The 14,169-nt window shown below is 48.5% G+C and overlaps 1 protein-coding gene across 6 annotated transcripts in view; it reads right to left on the bottom strand.

Moving 5' to 3' along the window:
• Positions 1-14,169, bottom strand: part of PLXNA4 (plexin A4) — a 431,262-nt gene that overhangs the window by 98,037 nt on the left and 319,056 nt on the right. For 5 of the 6 annotated variants that reach the window (XM_072864978.1, XM_072865153.1, XM_072865238.1 and 2 more), the window contains 3 exons: positions 12,495-12,648; positions 9,675-9,774; positions 7,265-7,379 (listed from right to left, as the gene is read on the bottom strand). In XM_072864978.1, coding sequence (XP_072721079.1) covers positions 7,265-7,379; positions 9,675-9,774; positions 12,495-12,648 — 369 coding nt within the window. The remainder of the gene's footprint in view (positions 1-7,264; positions 7,380-9,674; positions 9,775-12,494; positions 12,649-14,169) is intronic. The other variant, XM_072864886.1, reaches the window with a different exon arrangement.

Raw genomic sequence — 14,169 nt, 5'->3', positions numbered from 1 at the left:
TCAAAGTAATCTACCTGAGCTGCTCCTAGAAATTACATAAACAAGTCCTTGATTAGTCACTCACATGGTGGCTGGAGAAGCTAAGCTCTAAGAAAACAAGATGTGTATTAAGGTAGGATGAACCACTCACAGGGAGGTCTTTTTTCATCAGTTCTCAGTTCCCATTGTGATTTGGTTGGAGGTCTCAACTAGGAGAGACATGATGGAGCTGCCCTGCGCCGGGACAGATTTTCTGCACATCCACAACTGTAGTAATCAGAAATCCTGCTAAAAGTTACTGTGGAAATTGAACAAGTTACCAGTCTTTTCCCCTGCCAGCAGGATGACTGTGGGGCAGACAGGCTCAGAGATGACAAAAGGTACCCAAAAATAACAGAAGAAAGCACTTCACACACAGACTTTCCATCTTTTTCTTCACCTCGGTGCAAGTCAGTATGACTTGCAAACAATAGCAAATTATCTAATTTGTTTGTACATGCTCAAAGACTTCTTGTGAACAGCCCCCACTGCGAGATTACGGCTCCAGGTACTAAGTATTGTACAAGCACCTGTTAACAGAAAGTGCTTACCCAAATCAGAAGAGGGTGTGAGAGAAACAGGGGCACAGCAAGGTGAACATGTGCAAGCCAATTCAGAGCCAAGAATAAAACTCTCATCTGCTGAATATATAACCTGTGGCCCCACACACCACCTGATACTGCTTCTGAGCAGTATTTTCATGCTTTAACTGGACTCCATGAACAAGGAGAGTGCTTTCTGTCTGGCCTGCAATTTCTGTGTTTAATTTCGTCTTATTATTATCTGAAGTGCCCCCTCTGAAAAGGATGTACCCACTACATGATACATCTCCATTTCTAGGAAAGGGCTGTAATGCTGGATGAGGGCTGAAATGCCACAGTCTGAAATGCCAAACCACCAGGAGCCCCAGGCCACAGCTGGATCCAAATCATCATCTACAGCCTTCTCCCAGATTACCCCTGCCTCCCCCTGGACAGGATGCTGACAAGACTGAACTCCATCACACGTGCTTGGAAGCACTTCTAAGAGCTAAATAGATGATAAACACCAAACCCCCATGCTGCTTAAAAGCAGGTGCCATGAAATGCATGCATCACTACGCCAGATCCCATCTGCACAGGGGGCTGCTGCTGCCCACAGCAGCTGCCTGTCTAGAGCTGCTCCTGATCCCCTCGCCTCTCCTGCCGGTCCCCCTGCCTGCTCACAGCACTTGAAGGCAGCAGGCTGCCTGCAGTTGCCATAGAAACTACACCTCGCACCCTCCCCTTAATGATAGACAGGTGCCAGGATAAGTGAGTGGATAATCGACAAGCAGGGAAGGATTCTGCGCTCTGGTATTGGCCTTGCTGCAACTGTCATTAGAGTCCCTGAGAAATGAGAGATACATTAATTTGAGCAGAAATGGGTTTTCTCTCCTCCCCGTGCTGATGCTTCCAGCAGCCAACTCTGGCCAGGTTAAGGGAGGCTGGAAACAGGAGCGGGAGGGAAACTGAGCAGTTGCCACAGCAACAGCTGAAGATGCATCACCAGAAGGTTTGTCCATGCAAGGGAGCAAGGAGTTGACCATGCTCATCTGATGGCCCAGCAGGTCCTCTACCCCCTCACCAGTGCAGCCACCCAGGCATTTGCACCAGGGTGCATTTTGGGAGGAGGTGGGCACCGTGCCTTCCTTCTGCACCTTGCAAAGAGGACAAAGCAGGACATTTGGGAGCCCTGAAAACCTGTCAAACCTGTCTGCTTTTTGAGACCTTGGGGCAAAGACCTCCCTGAGCCAGACTGAGATGCACCGGCAGGGTGGAGAAGGTTACTGCTGAGTTTACTACAGACAAAGTCCATGATGAGGAGACATGGACATTATCATTTAGAATAGAATAGAATAGAATAGAATAGAATAGAATAGAATAGAATAGAATAGAATAGAATAGAACAGAACATTTTGAGTTGGAAAGGACCTACAATGATCTAGTCCAACTGCCTGACCACTTCAAGGCTGACCAAAAGTTAAAGCATATTATTTAGGGCATTGTCCAAATCCCTCTTAGATGTCTGCCAGTTCAGGTTGAGCTGTCATTATCACTCCCTGCCTTCTTTTTTCCCCTCCCTTCTTCCTTGTTTCCCAAAAATCCCATCCCCAAGAAGGACAAGCATCTGGTCAGAGCTAAATCAGTGCACTCCACTGCAGAGGCCACTGGTACAGCTCTTCATTTGGCACGAGGCACGAGCAAGCGCTGGGCAAAGCAGTGCTCCACTCCTCGGCAGCTGCTCACCAGCATGCGGCTCACACAGCTTTCTATTGCTTTTGACAAATTAATATTTGAAGCAGTTGTTTCTTTTATGTGGGCTTTACTGTCATTAGCACGTACAACTCGACATAAAACACTTTGGTGAGAGATCTTTTCTTCTGTTCTCTTTTTAGGCAGCAGATGAAAATCCTTTTAATAAAAAGCTTGTTTGGGGGAGGAAGAAAAACACACGCACACGCAAATCGGCTGAGCAGGGAAAGATGAAAACCTCCTTCAAGGTAATTAAATGATTATGTATCTTTTAAACCCAGCGGATAACAGATTTGTTATCTAGGCTTGCTTTTGGCTTTTGCCATTTTTTTTCCCTCTCTTTCCCCCACACAAAGCTGAAATCCTTGCAAGGCCCAGAACAAGATAGTGTTCATCTTAGAGAAGAAGGCGGCACAAAAGAAGACTTAATCCTTTATCCCATCAACTCAAGTAGGCTACCCCAGCTTACCCAGCCTTGTACAAATGTCTGTGAAATACTGACATGAAAACTACCCTGCTGGATCACAGCAGGTCTGTACAAAGACAAGATGGACGATGCAATCAGGTGTATTGGGTAATAAGTATCAGGAGAGACAGGTGCTGTTTCTGTAGCGCCTATCACACCGGAGACCCTCAGATCAATTGTTTTACTCCTCTGTGCCTCTGTTTCGCTCCACTATTTGTTGACTGTCTTGCCCGTTTACAGAAGAAAAGGACTGAGCTCTCTTACTTGGTGATAGTGTCAAGTAAGTAAGGGTTGATTTCACAGTGTGTTACTCTGCAATGAAATGCTTTGTGGTGCAACACTGAGCTTGCACTGTGACTTTAGCTACAGTCAACAACAAATGTCAAAAGCAGACAGGATGGCCAACAAACAAAATAGAAACTTGGCCTGCTCCCCTCTGTCTTTGAGACTAATTCTCTCCACTTTTGCCACCAGCTATCTTCGGGAAAAACAACAACAACAATCCACTTCAGTATTAAAATGTTTGGTTTTTTTCCTCATTCTTTCCCTTCCTGCCCTCAACAGCAATAATATCAGCTCCCCTTCATAAAGCAAGAAGTCACTCAGTATATTTCAAGCTAGTGGACCTGGCTTTTGAAAACCTGCTGTAAGGGGAAATTCTACGCCAAGGTGAAGTATTTCTGCTGCAAATCATCCGGAGACATCGTCAACCCTATTTGATTGAGTTCAGTGCCATAATCATAAATACTCTTGCTTTATGACCACGCTGGAGTTCTTCACCAGGAGCAAACATGGGCTTTCCCAGGGCTTCCAAACTAGCTGATTCAGCTCTATTATGGGCAGAGCTGATTCACTGAGCATCTGACAAGTGACAGGTAAGAAATTCGTGGCTCCTTGTTGACAGTGAGGGACGTGACTTTTCTGTCCTTTCTCCATCTCTGGTTTAGTTTTGCCAGGTGGTGGTAGGACAGCTGCCCTGTCCCAGCTTGGGGCTGACTGATCACAGCTATCCACCGTGCAATTCAAAGGCAACCCTGGATGGTAGATCACAGGCTGTACAGATAGAAACAGCATTTTGCCTTCTGGACAGTGTGGGTCATGGCCAAGACCTTTCTGCTGTCCCACTGGTTCAGTTTCAAATTCATTCTGCACTCTGCATTAATCAGCAACTCATACTACAAGGGGAAAAAAACAAGTAAAAAACCCAGGATCCCCTCAGAGCACATGAAGAAGACCTGAAAGGAAGGCAGGTGAGACCATGGGAATCCAGAAACTCATGAGAAGTGCCAAGGCAATGATGGAGTTGGATGTACACAAAGGCACAAGTCTGCCTTGAAAGTGCTCCAGACTGGTCCAGGGGTGATGGGTATGAGCCCAGTCAGTTCATTTGGAGCCCAGGCCATCTGGAGAGTGGGAAGCCTCAGCCCACATGATGGCAAGATGCTGTACAGGCAAAGAGAGAAAAAAAATCACCTGGAGGTGGGTCTATCAGCAAAGAGAAGGTAAAGGCCATAGTGTGGGGGAAGGGAGCAGGCTTGACATGCCAGCAATGATGATTACAGAAGGAAGGCGTTTCTGACACCAGTCCATATGACAGGGTAACACCAATATTTGTTTGCTTGGCAAAGACACTCTTGGTGCAATCAGACCATATGATCCTGGAAGCCAGCCATGCTAATCTGCTCAGCAGACTCATGGAAGGACTGCAAATGGGATGGTCCAACCATCCCACGCTGGTAGTACAGTTTCCCATCAGTACTCCCTCAAGACTTACTGATTTAGCAGCTCCTCATGCCTGGATGGTAGCGAACACACCCTGTCCTCATCCTCCTGGGGTCCAAGTGCTTGTAGAGGAAAGGATGGAAAGGAGCATTGCAGATGGAGATGAAAGGCCAGTAAAAGTAGGCCCACTCAAGGTGCTGGATTGTTTTGAGCACTACTGAAGATGGCATTGCAAAGGCTGGAAATGGTCCTCAGTCCTGTCAACCTTTTGAGTCACATTATGTCATTGGGAACTTGGTGGAAGTCTGGATGGGCAATGAAGAGCCAGGCTTGGTTTCAATAGACCAAATAGTTTCTATTGTTCAAAGAACCCACTCAATGAATAGGCATGGGTACCAGACAGAAAAGGAAAGAATTAAAGGTGAAAGCAAAAAATATACAGTGGAAATTTCAGTGAGAGAGATGAGTCAGTGAGAAGATGGCTTCTCAAGAGAAGTGTAGGAGATATATGCAGCATTTGTTCAAAGTGCCATTTGACAAAACCTTTCTGGCCACAGAGCGAATGTAAATCTGTGTTTGTCAGAATGCACTTGTGATGCCATCCTTCCCCAGCCCCAGTGACCTTGAGGGACACAAATGCCCAGACAGCAATGAGAAGGACCCTGATGCTACAGGGCATTTCTCACATTGTCAGGCAGAAAGCTATCTCTGAAAGTTTTGGTTTTTGCAAAGCCATTATCCTTGCAGATATTGTCCAGTTGTTCCAGTGCTGAGAAGTGTTTCTTCTGTGCAGCAGACAGCAAAACCAGCTCCTGAGTTGAGCAGCTGACTGCCAAATGTTGTCTCCCATGGGAAAGAGGTTTGTGCCCAGAGATGGTTTTGCTGCAGAAGCCAAGAAGGCTGCCGCCCTCATTAGCAATGACCAATGAAACATATATGTGTCACATGATGCTACCGTTGTCTTTTAGATCAATAGTCGTCTTCTAAGGTCAGGTTTGTGCCTCTCTCTGCTGCCATGCAAATCACACAGAGCAGCTTTGCAAGATCAGAGAGAGAGTATTTGAAGCTCAGCAGGAAATCTTCTGTTAAAGGGGATAGAAGAGAGAAAGAGCAATCTCTACTGACAGAAAAAGTCCCCCAGACTGGAGCTGTCTCCTAGTCTGAAGAGGATACCTTTCAGAAACAAAACTAGTGAGAAGTGATACAGCAGCCATGGAAAAGGTGTGCTAAAATAGGCAGATCTGCAGAGGACAATGAGTTCACTGCCTCCTCCCCAGTTCTGCAGAGCAAGACCTTGGAGGAGATAAAGTAAAGACCAGGGTCTGTGCCATCCCCAGTCCCTTCCCTAAGGAACTGGGATGACACAGAGCTTCTCATGATTTCCTTTCTGATGGGAGCAAGTGTCAGAAATACCAGGGATGTGATAGGGGTTGAGGGAGAAGGAGATACACTGTGATTTGTAGGCCTTTCACTTTGGGCAGGGGGCTTGAGGAGAGAAGAGGTGAGAACTGGGAAGGTGAGTCCTGTGCTTGGCACATGAGACACACCAGAGGAGTCTACCAGAGGAGATAAATGGTAGTGGCATTGCACAGCAGGAAGCTGAGACAAAGTCTCCCAGGGAATGCCACCTGAGCAAGAGGTTGAGGTCCCTCCAGTTCCTGAAGTGGAAGGCACAGAGACCTGTGGCCAGCAGGACTGGCCAAACTCTGCCAAGGCTCCATGCGAGGGAATAGGGCCTGTCTGGTTGGGATAGCCTACCAGAAGGGCTGAACCCTGGGCTGCCTTCCTGCACCACCACCACTGAGTGGAGCGTGTCAAGCCCTCCAGCCCCTGAGCAAGTTTTCCAGCAGGTTTACAGCAAATTCTGAAGCCTGGTAGATGAAGAACTGGCAGCCTCTCTGCTCATGAATATTTATTGTCTGTCTCAATGCCACAGCAGTTGAGGATGTCTGCTCCAGGACATCTCAACCAGCACATAAGGAAGGGGTGGGAGGGAATGGAGGATGCCATAGGAGTGTGAAGACACTACACGTGTGTCATTTGGTCCAGCAAACTGGCTTGCCTGGGGCATGGGCTGGGGGTAGGTGGGGGAACACGTTAGAGATACCAGACCCAGCAGGCAGCACAGGGAGCTGTGGGGATTTAATCCTCTGAATGTGACACACGTTGCTGGAGTCTTCAGCAGCCGCCTCTGCACCCAGTGGTTCAGCAGGTATCAGATCTTGTAATGGGTACCGGTCCCTTGGGCCAGGCACAAAACGAGCCATCTCAGGTCATTTACCAGACAGGCCAGGATGCTTTCAGACTGTTCCTGACCAGGAAGTAATTAAGTGGCTTCCTATTTGTATTCTCCAGAGCTCCACTTGTCTGCAAGTGCTCATTAGTTACAATACGAGCCAGACAGCATTTGCAGCGCAGCAGCCAGCTCTGTATTAAGCTCCAAGGTCCAGTTCAGCTCAGTGACTGGCAATGAGGCATTCCCCAGCCTCGTCTGGAGGCAGTTTGATGCACTGTCCATTAGGCACCAAACCCACGAAGCCACAGAGGTGCTCAAAGCACAGCTGAAATCCACTGACACTGTGGATGTAGTCCTGAATCTTCCCCAGATCTCAGCAGCCTGGGGTATCTGCTTAGAGGCAACCTCCTTCTCTCCTGGAGGGGATGCATGCCCAGTGTTTCCCATCCCTCCCAATCCCTTGGTGCCAAGAGCTTGCAATGACTTTTCGAGGTAACATACTCCCTGAGCAGCTCACGTACGTGATGCACGCCCTGTGCCCCTGCCTACCTCAGGCAGCTTGACTCGTCCCTCCTGGAAGGAGCAGGAGCTGGGGTCATGAGTGCAGACGTGGCGGTACTTGCACCAGTGACACCGGTAAGGGCTCTCCACGCATGACAGACACCTGGAAATAAAGAGAAAGAGTAGCCACTTGTCCAGCCTGGTCCCATCAGCCAGCAGGACAGGCCTGGAGGCTGATAGTGTTTCTCAGAGGGAAATTTAGCCTGGCAAACATTGCTTTTGCCATCACCAGCAGAAGGCCATGGGCTTTGCACTGACCCAACACTGTCAGGTCTCAGGATGATGCTGGACTTGCCATGGCCTGAGCTGGATGTCACTGTGATCACAAGTGTCTCATATTAATTAGATAATTTAGATTGCATTCATATCATTGTAACTAGAGTAATAATTATTGTATTTTAGTTGCCCTGTTACAACTTCTAATCAGATTACCAACAAGTTCTTGGCTTCATACATAAGAGGCATTCCCCTTTTTGCCCATAGCAAAATCCCAAGTATAACAAAAAATACAACATCAGGGGATGGGTGGAAACTGCTACAGCCTTGCTGCCTCCACGCTGAACTGCACCAGTGCCCCGGGAGCTGCGAACACATCGTGGGAAGGTGGCCAAGGGAGGGGCTGGTGGGTGGAGTGGTGCCCATGGAGGGGAGTCCCTGTGCACCAGCAATCCCAGCTGGCTAATCCTCCTTCTCACACATGATACAGAGGCCAAGCACAAACTGGGATGCACCAAGGTCAGAAAGCCAAGGATGAAGCAGGGAATTTTCCCTCTCTGCGTCCCACATGCTTATTAGTGTGAGATCTGCCCAGGGTGATGTGGCTCCTGCAAACTCTTAACTCTATTCTTCTTTTCTTTGTCTCAACAGAGAAGGAAAGACTATTGTAGCAGCTGCTCGGGAAGCAGAGGGAATATTTAGGAAGTCACCTACTTGGGGTGTAGGAAAGAGCTATTCCCTCCATCTTACAAGGTTTTGCTCTCCTATGCTACATAGACCCTGTAGAGTAAGAGCTGCAAACACCTCTCCTGGTTGTGTTACAGCACTGACTTATACGTACATCACACTTTTTTTTTTTTTAAATTTCATGTGATGTCTGCTCACCAGCAACCAAGCTGAGCCATAAGAAGCTCTCTGCACAAAACAAGCAGTGGATGGTAGTGACTCCTGGTCGCTCACACTGTTGGAGATCTTCATGCAGCTGCAGGCTCTGAAGTACTTGGAAGGGACTTGGGGGGGGGAATTTTCCTGGCCCTTATGTTTCACCAGGTTTTTAATGGGCAGGAGTGTAAAAATTGCTTTCAGGCGAGCTGAGCCCAACAGGCAGACGCACACCCTCTCCCCTGTCTCTGTGAAATCTCACTCAACTCCAATCCACTTTCAGCTCTGGTACAGTGAGCTGTTCTTCAAATTGGTAACAAGTGCTTGCTCTGGTACATCAAATTAAAAATGGATAGTGTATTATAGTTTGTCAAGTAAGAAACCAAAACATGCCATAAATATTTAACACCACCATCTCTCCTGCTCTCCCCCCCAACACTTGCTTCCTGACACTGTCAAAGCAGCAGGAACACGGAAACAGGATTTGCCTTTCCTTGTGAATTGCTGAGCCGCAGTAATTATATGCTTTTGGCACTTCTGATGGCTCAGTGGTGGGGACAGAGCCATTCAGCCTTGCTCAGGGGTGCATCAACCTACTGGAAGAGCATCTTTCTGCAGGAAAGTTGCAGACCCACTCCAGTGGGGCAGCTCCTGAGCAGCCCTGGGTGCCAGCTAAACCCCAGAAGAATGGGGTGCAGGGCAGGAAAGGAGCTCGCAGGATGGAAAAGATGGTCTTGAGGGAATCAACTGGGTGTTCCCTGCTCAGTTCACATCATGCAGGAACCAGCAACTCCTGTCTTTCCAGATCTGAGGGCCCAAGACCATGCTAACCACCTGGGGCAGGCTCCTACTGGTGGCCCTGACAGCACGGATGAGGGTTGGAGGTGTGTATGTGTGGGCAGGATCCAGCCATCCACGAACAACTGCTTAATAAGAAGGTGAGGGGGCTGTTTGCTGAGGTCATGACTTGCTTTTGACTGCCTACCCTGGCAAACACCCACTGATGTGATGCTCCTCTGCCTGAGGGACACATGAGGATGTACCCCTCCCCAAGGCAATGCCTTCTTGCAAAGGACCCTCATCAGCAGAACAAACCACTATACTACTCTTGGTCTTCCCAGAAGAGACACCACCATGCTGAACATCACCCAAGTAACCCTGTGTCACTGGTCACACCCTGACCCCTGGTCAGCTCCACACCTAACCAGCTTCCTGAGGGACATGTGCCCCAGCCAGCAGTGGGTTCTGTGGCAGATCCAGGGGTGGAATGGAAAGCAGGCATCAAAAAAAATGAACATACGAGTTGTGGACGCTGCAGTTGTAGAAGACGAAACTGGTGCTGGCAAAGGTCATACCCGTTTCTTTGGACTTGAGCTGAAGCTGGACAATGTGATGGTCTCCTGCGGAAAAAATAGACACATCAGTGTGTGACTGTTTTGTTAGCCTCGTTAAGCCCTGGTGGCCATGTCACCAGTCTGAACCTGGAGATGTCGCATAGTACCTTGTCTAGTCTATCCTCAACAGCTGTAGGAAGCGCAATAAAATCCTTCTAGAGCCTGGTTCTCCAACAGGTACATCTGCCCCCTCTTATGGTACTGGCATGATGGAGTATGTCTTCACCACTGGAAATTATCGTACCTGGGAGCAGAGTCTGGGCTCATGATGACGACAGGTCTAGACCATACCTCACTAATTTCAAAAATATGGTGACCGAAGTCATCAAGTAGGAAAGCTAAGCCCAAAGAGAGGACACAGATGTCTGGAATTAGGAGGCTGTTAAAATGGAGTACTGTCTTTAAAGTTCTTCCTTGCTGCTGGTTCATTTGATGTCCCTAGAAGGAAGGGGCCTGTGGAAGATTTGACTGCTGGACCCAAACATTGGTGGCCTGTGCATACACTGCCTGAAGGATAAACGTACCTGCTTTCCTGAGGCGATAAAGAAAGATCTTCTTTCTCCTCACCCTCATTATTTAACATCTCTGAATAGGGCCCAATATCCAGAACAACCATGCCTGAAGAAGGACACCTCCAGATCCTGCCCCCAAAGAGAGGTTATACCTTGATAAAGCAGGATGGAGGAATGAGCAAGGAGGATAGATACCATAACTGTGAGGACAGGGTTGGGGGTCCCTATCTGCAGCCTGGGAAATGCTGATGAACAGGGAGATTCCCACGTGAACAGTTCCTCCAGGTTCACTCACCCCATTCACCCCGAGGTCCATTCACCTAAGCCTTTGGCTACAACCCAGCTCAGCATCAGGGACATCCACAAGCCATTGCACTTCCAGAAGGACTAATCCATTTCCATAGCAGACCCATCCACAGCAAAGCCTGCATCTCAACTCCTACACACCATCTCCTCATTCCCTTTCCCACTGCTCCCATGCTGGGCAGTCAACTGTTAGCTCTTCCCACAATGCCAAAAGCCCTATTCAGAGCCCATCAGCTGTGGGTAATGAGTGGGTGCAGTAATTGCAGTAATTTGGTGGGGAAGGGATCCATGTTTAATTCAAGATTTCAACCTGGCTGGCCCATTCATCTCTGTTATTTTCCTCCTCACCTGAAAGATCCATTAATCAATCAGGCCAAAGCAAACTTGACAATTCGTCACAGCGTGCGCCTGCGTGCATGCTCACCCACCTACAGGCACACAAATACACACGGACACAGACACCACACACTTCACTAAACACATTGTGCTGCCAGTGCTCAACTCTGCTGCCCATCTGCTGCCGCCGGCTTTGACAGCTCTGTTAACCGCTTCATATTTAACAACTTTGCCAGCGTCTTGCATATATTTCAAAACAGGATGTGAGGATTGGATGGCTCCAGGGATCAGATGTGCTACAGAGCTGCACATCCTTTGGTTCAAATCCAGCTTCTGGCACTATGCATGGAGGACTTGGTCTTTGCAGAGGTGCGGAGCACCAGCTGCTGAAGTTGATACAAGCTGCAGGTGCCCAGCTTCTCTGGAAACCATGCTTCACGTAAATCTCTCTCTCTTGTCCTGCCTCCAGCTTCCACTGCTATTTTTGTTTGCTGGTTGATTATAGCCTGGCCTGGGACAGATGTCCATACCAAGGAAATAGTTTCTGGCATCTGTCTTGGTAGGCAAACATGACTGATAACTCGGTGGGACCTGAAAATGGTAACAGCCCTTTGGGGGCTTGTTTTGGGACCTCAATGGAGAGCACATGCAGCTGTGTGCAGCCTGGGGAGAGCAGATGTGATGGTGACAGTTTGTGTCACTTCATTTTCTGTGGCCTGAGGATGTTCAGAGACAAACTTTACAGTAAATTTTCACAAGAAGCCAAGGACAAAAATGGTAGCATCCTCTCTGCATCTCTCAGGGTGATAATAGGGTCGAGGTTTTTACAGTAAGTCCTTCAAAGAGCCACAGGTGCTCTTGAAAGTACCTAGAAAACTTGTTAGAAAAGGGAAACAAAAAAGGGCAGGAAGTTGTGGGTGGGGGAACCATCCTTGGAGACAAGGCATTTTTCTGTGTTGGACCACTTCGGTAGAGGGAGCCAGTAGCAAACCTGGAACAGCTGAAGGCAGTAAAGGCGGGGGACAGAGACAAGGAACTGAGCATACAGATCTAAATCTGGGAGGAGCACGATGAAATTACAGACAGGATTGTTCAGGTCTGCAGGACTTTCTGGCTGCTGCACGGGATGGGATGTGTTGAGAGCATGTACAACCTCATTCCCTGAGTTGTATAACACCAGCCTGGGCAAAAGGTGAGCAAATATCCCATATCCATCTCTTGTCTTTGCTAGATATATGCAACTGCCACTCGGTGGCAGTCTGAAAACACATAGTATCACACATATAAGCACCTTAATGCAGGTACTGGTATTGCAGCTCCATGCTTGCACACGTGTGCACACATAAACACACACACACATTCAGACAACTCGAGCTACGATGTGCTGCTGTGCAGCTCCACCAGCGAGCACCGGCACAGCATCTCCCCTACCCCCTGTGCTTTGCATACCCTGTCCTCAGGCTCCCATGAGCCAAACTCTGCTTTGGGAGAAAGCAAAAGGGGAGACACAGGGGTGTGAGGTGAGGAAGGGAGGGAGAAGTGGTGCAGACGGAGGATCTGTGGGATACCCACCGTTCTCTGTGATGATCTGGGGTACCTCTTTGGCAGCTGGCGAGATGCATTGGATCTGACTGCCCACCACCAAGCCATCCATCTCTGAAAGGTCCTCGAAGGTGCAATTGACTCCTGCTGACAGCTCAGGAACATTGTAGGTCTCCAAGACCAGCTGCAAGTAAAGATGGAGGGAGGGAAGAAAAGACAGAAAAAAAGAAAAGAGAGAATACTAAGCCAAAAAACAGAGCTGGGTCAGCAGGAGAGAATTACACTGGAGAGGTTGGACAAAGAGCCTCTTGCTAGAGAGAGCATCCTCCTTCAACAGAAAGCAGCGATTCAGGAGAGGGATGTGTGTGCGGAGGGGGAAAGGGATGAGATGCCAATGCCGACACAAGTGGTACATGGCTATGCAGGGACAACGGCACTGCATCCCAGTGCTGGCTGGGTCAGTGGAGGGGAGGGAGTGCTCACTATCTGTCATGCAAGTGTAAGGTTAGGCAGGGAGTCTTTGGAGCCAGCTGTGAAGACCAGGGCTTTGGTGGCCCCAAGGCACGCGGTTTCTGAGGAAGGTGACTACTACTCACAAGAGGCACTCTGCAGACTACAGAGAAACTGTAGCGCTCCAGTCTAACTCTCTACGGCCTGCTCTCCTAGCATCAGCAGATGGGGGAGCGCTCTGTCACCAAGTTCCTGTGTAAGGAGAGTCTAGTTACAGCCTTCAGTCCACCACAAAAAAACACTGTCTCTAGAGGCACAGCAAACCTCTCCTGCCCATCCCACCAAAGAAGCAGTTGGCCCTGGGGACATGCTGTATTGGGCTGCCATACATGAAAAAAGCCATGAAGGAGAAGTTGCCCATGTTTTTAGAGTTCACAACACGCACTGGCATCGCTATGTCATTGCCCATGGTCATGAAGGAAAGGAATCTCATGGCTGGTTTCCACCATGTTTATTCTCTGGAGAAGGACCCTCATGCTGCTAACTTCCCAGACCAGCTAAGGGCCTGCACCACTGCTTTCCATCAGTGAGAGTCCTTCCCAACCCACTAGACCATGTCCAAACACAGAGATGCATCCCAGGGTACTCCTAGCACCTGCTGATGACCTACTAGTATAAATATAGAGGTTTTGTGACCAACCACTAGAGCCAGCCACTTGACGCAGGCGCAAATGCAGATGCTCTCCACACTTGCCTCCTCCGTGAGCTAGCTGAGGCCCCATCTGAGGTGACAGTCACTGAAAGGAGACACAAATGCATGCCAAAGTGTTGTTTCTACCAGCACAAAGAACAGAGGAAGTTAGTCCAGGTGACAAAGCTGGAGATGATAACATAACATAATGCTTATTGCTCCCACACACTGTGTTTTCCTCACTTAGAGAAGGCTTGGAGCTATTTCTTCACACTAGGCATCATCAAGGATAAAGTCTGAGCAGACAGGCCTTAGCCCTGGCTGACATAAAGCCTTTGTGAGAGTATGTTCATTTTCGGCAATGGGAATGGCAATGGGAAAGGTGATTTTTTTGTCTTGGATGGGGAGTAAGAAAAAGCTTTGGTTATTTGGATGGATTTAGCACTGAGGCTAAATCCATTCTCCCTGCTCATTAATACACAGCTAGCAATGGAGAAGGGGAAACTATTCTGCTTAACAAATATTTCTCTCTGAGCATGGGCAATGCAGAATGAAGGTGTGCCA

This window comes from Ciconia boyciana, chromosome 1 (genome assembly GCF_034638445.1).
Source record: "Ciconia boyciana chromosome 1, ASM3463844v1, whole genome shotgun sequence".
Classification (NCBI taxonomy): domain Eukaryota; kingdom Metazoa; phylum Chordata; class Aves; order Ciconiiformes; family Ciconiidae; genus Ciconia; species Ciconia boyciana.
This window is presented reverse-complemented; position numbering and strand designations above follow the sequence as displayed.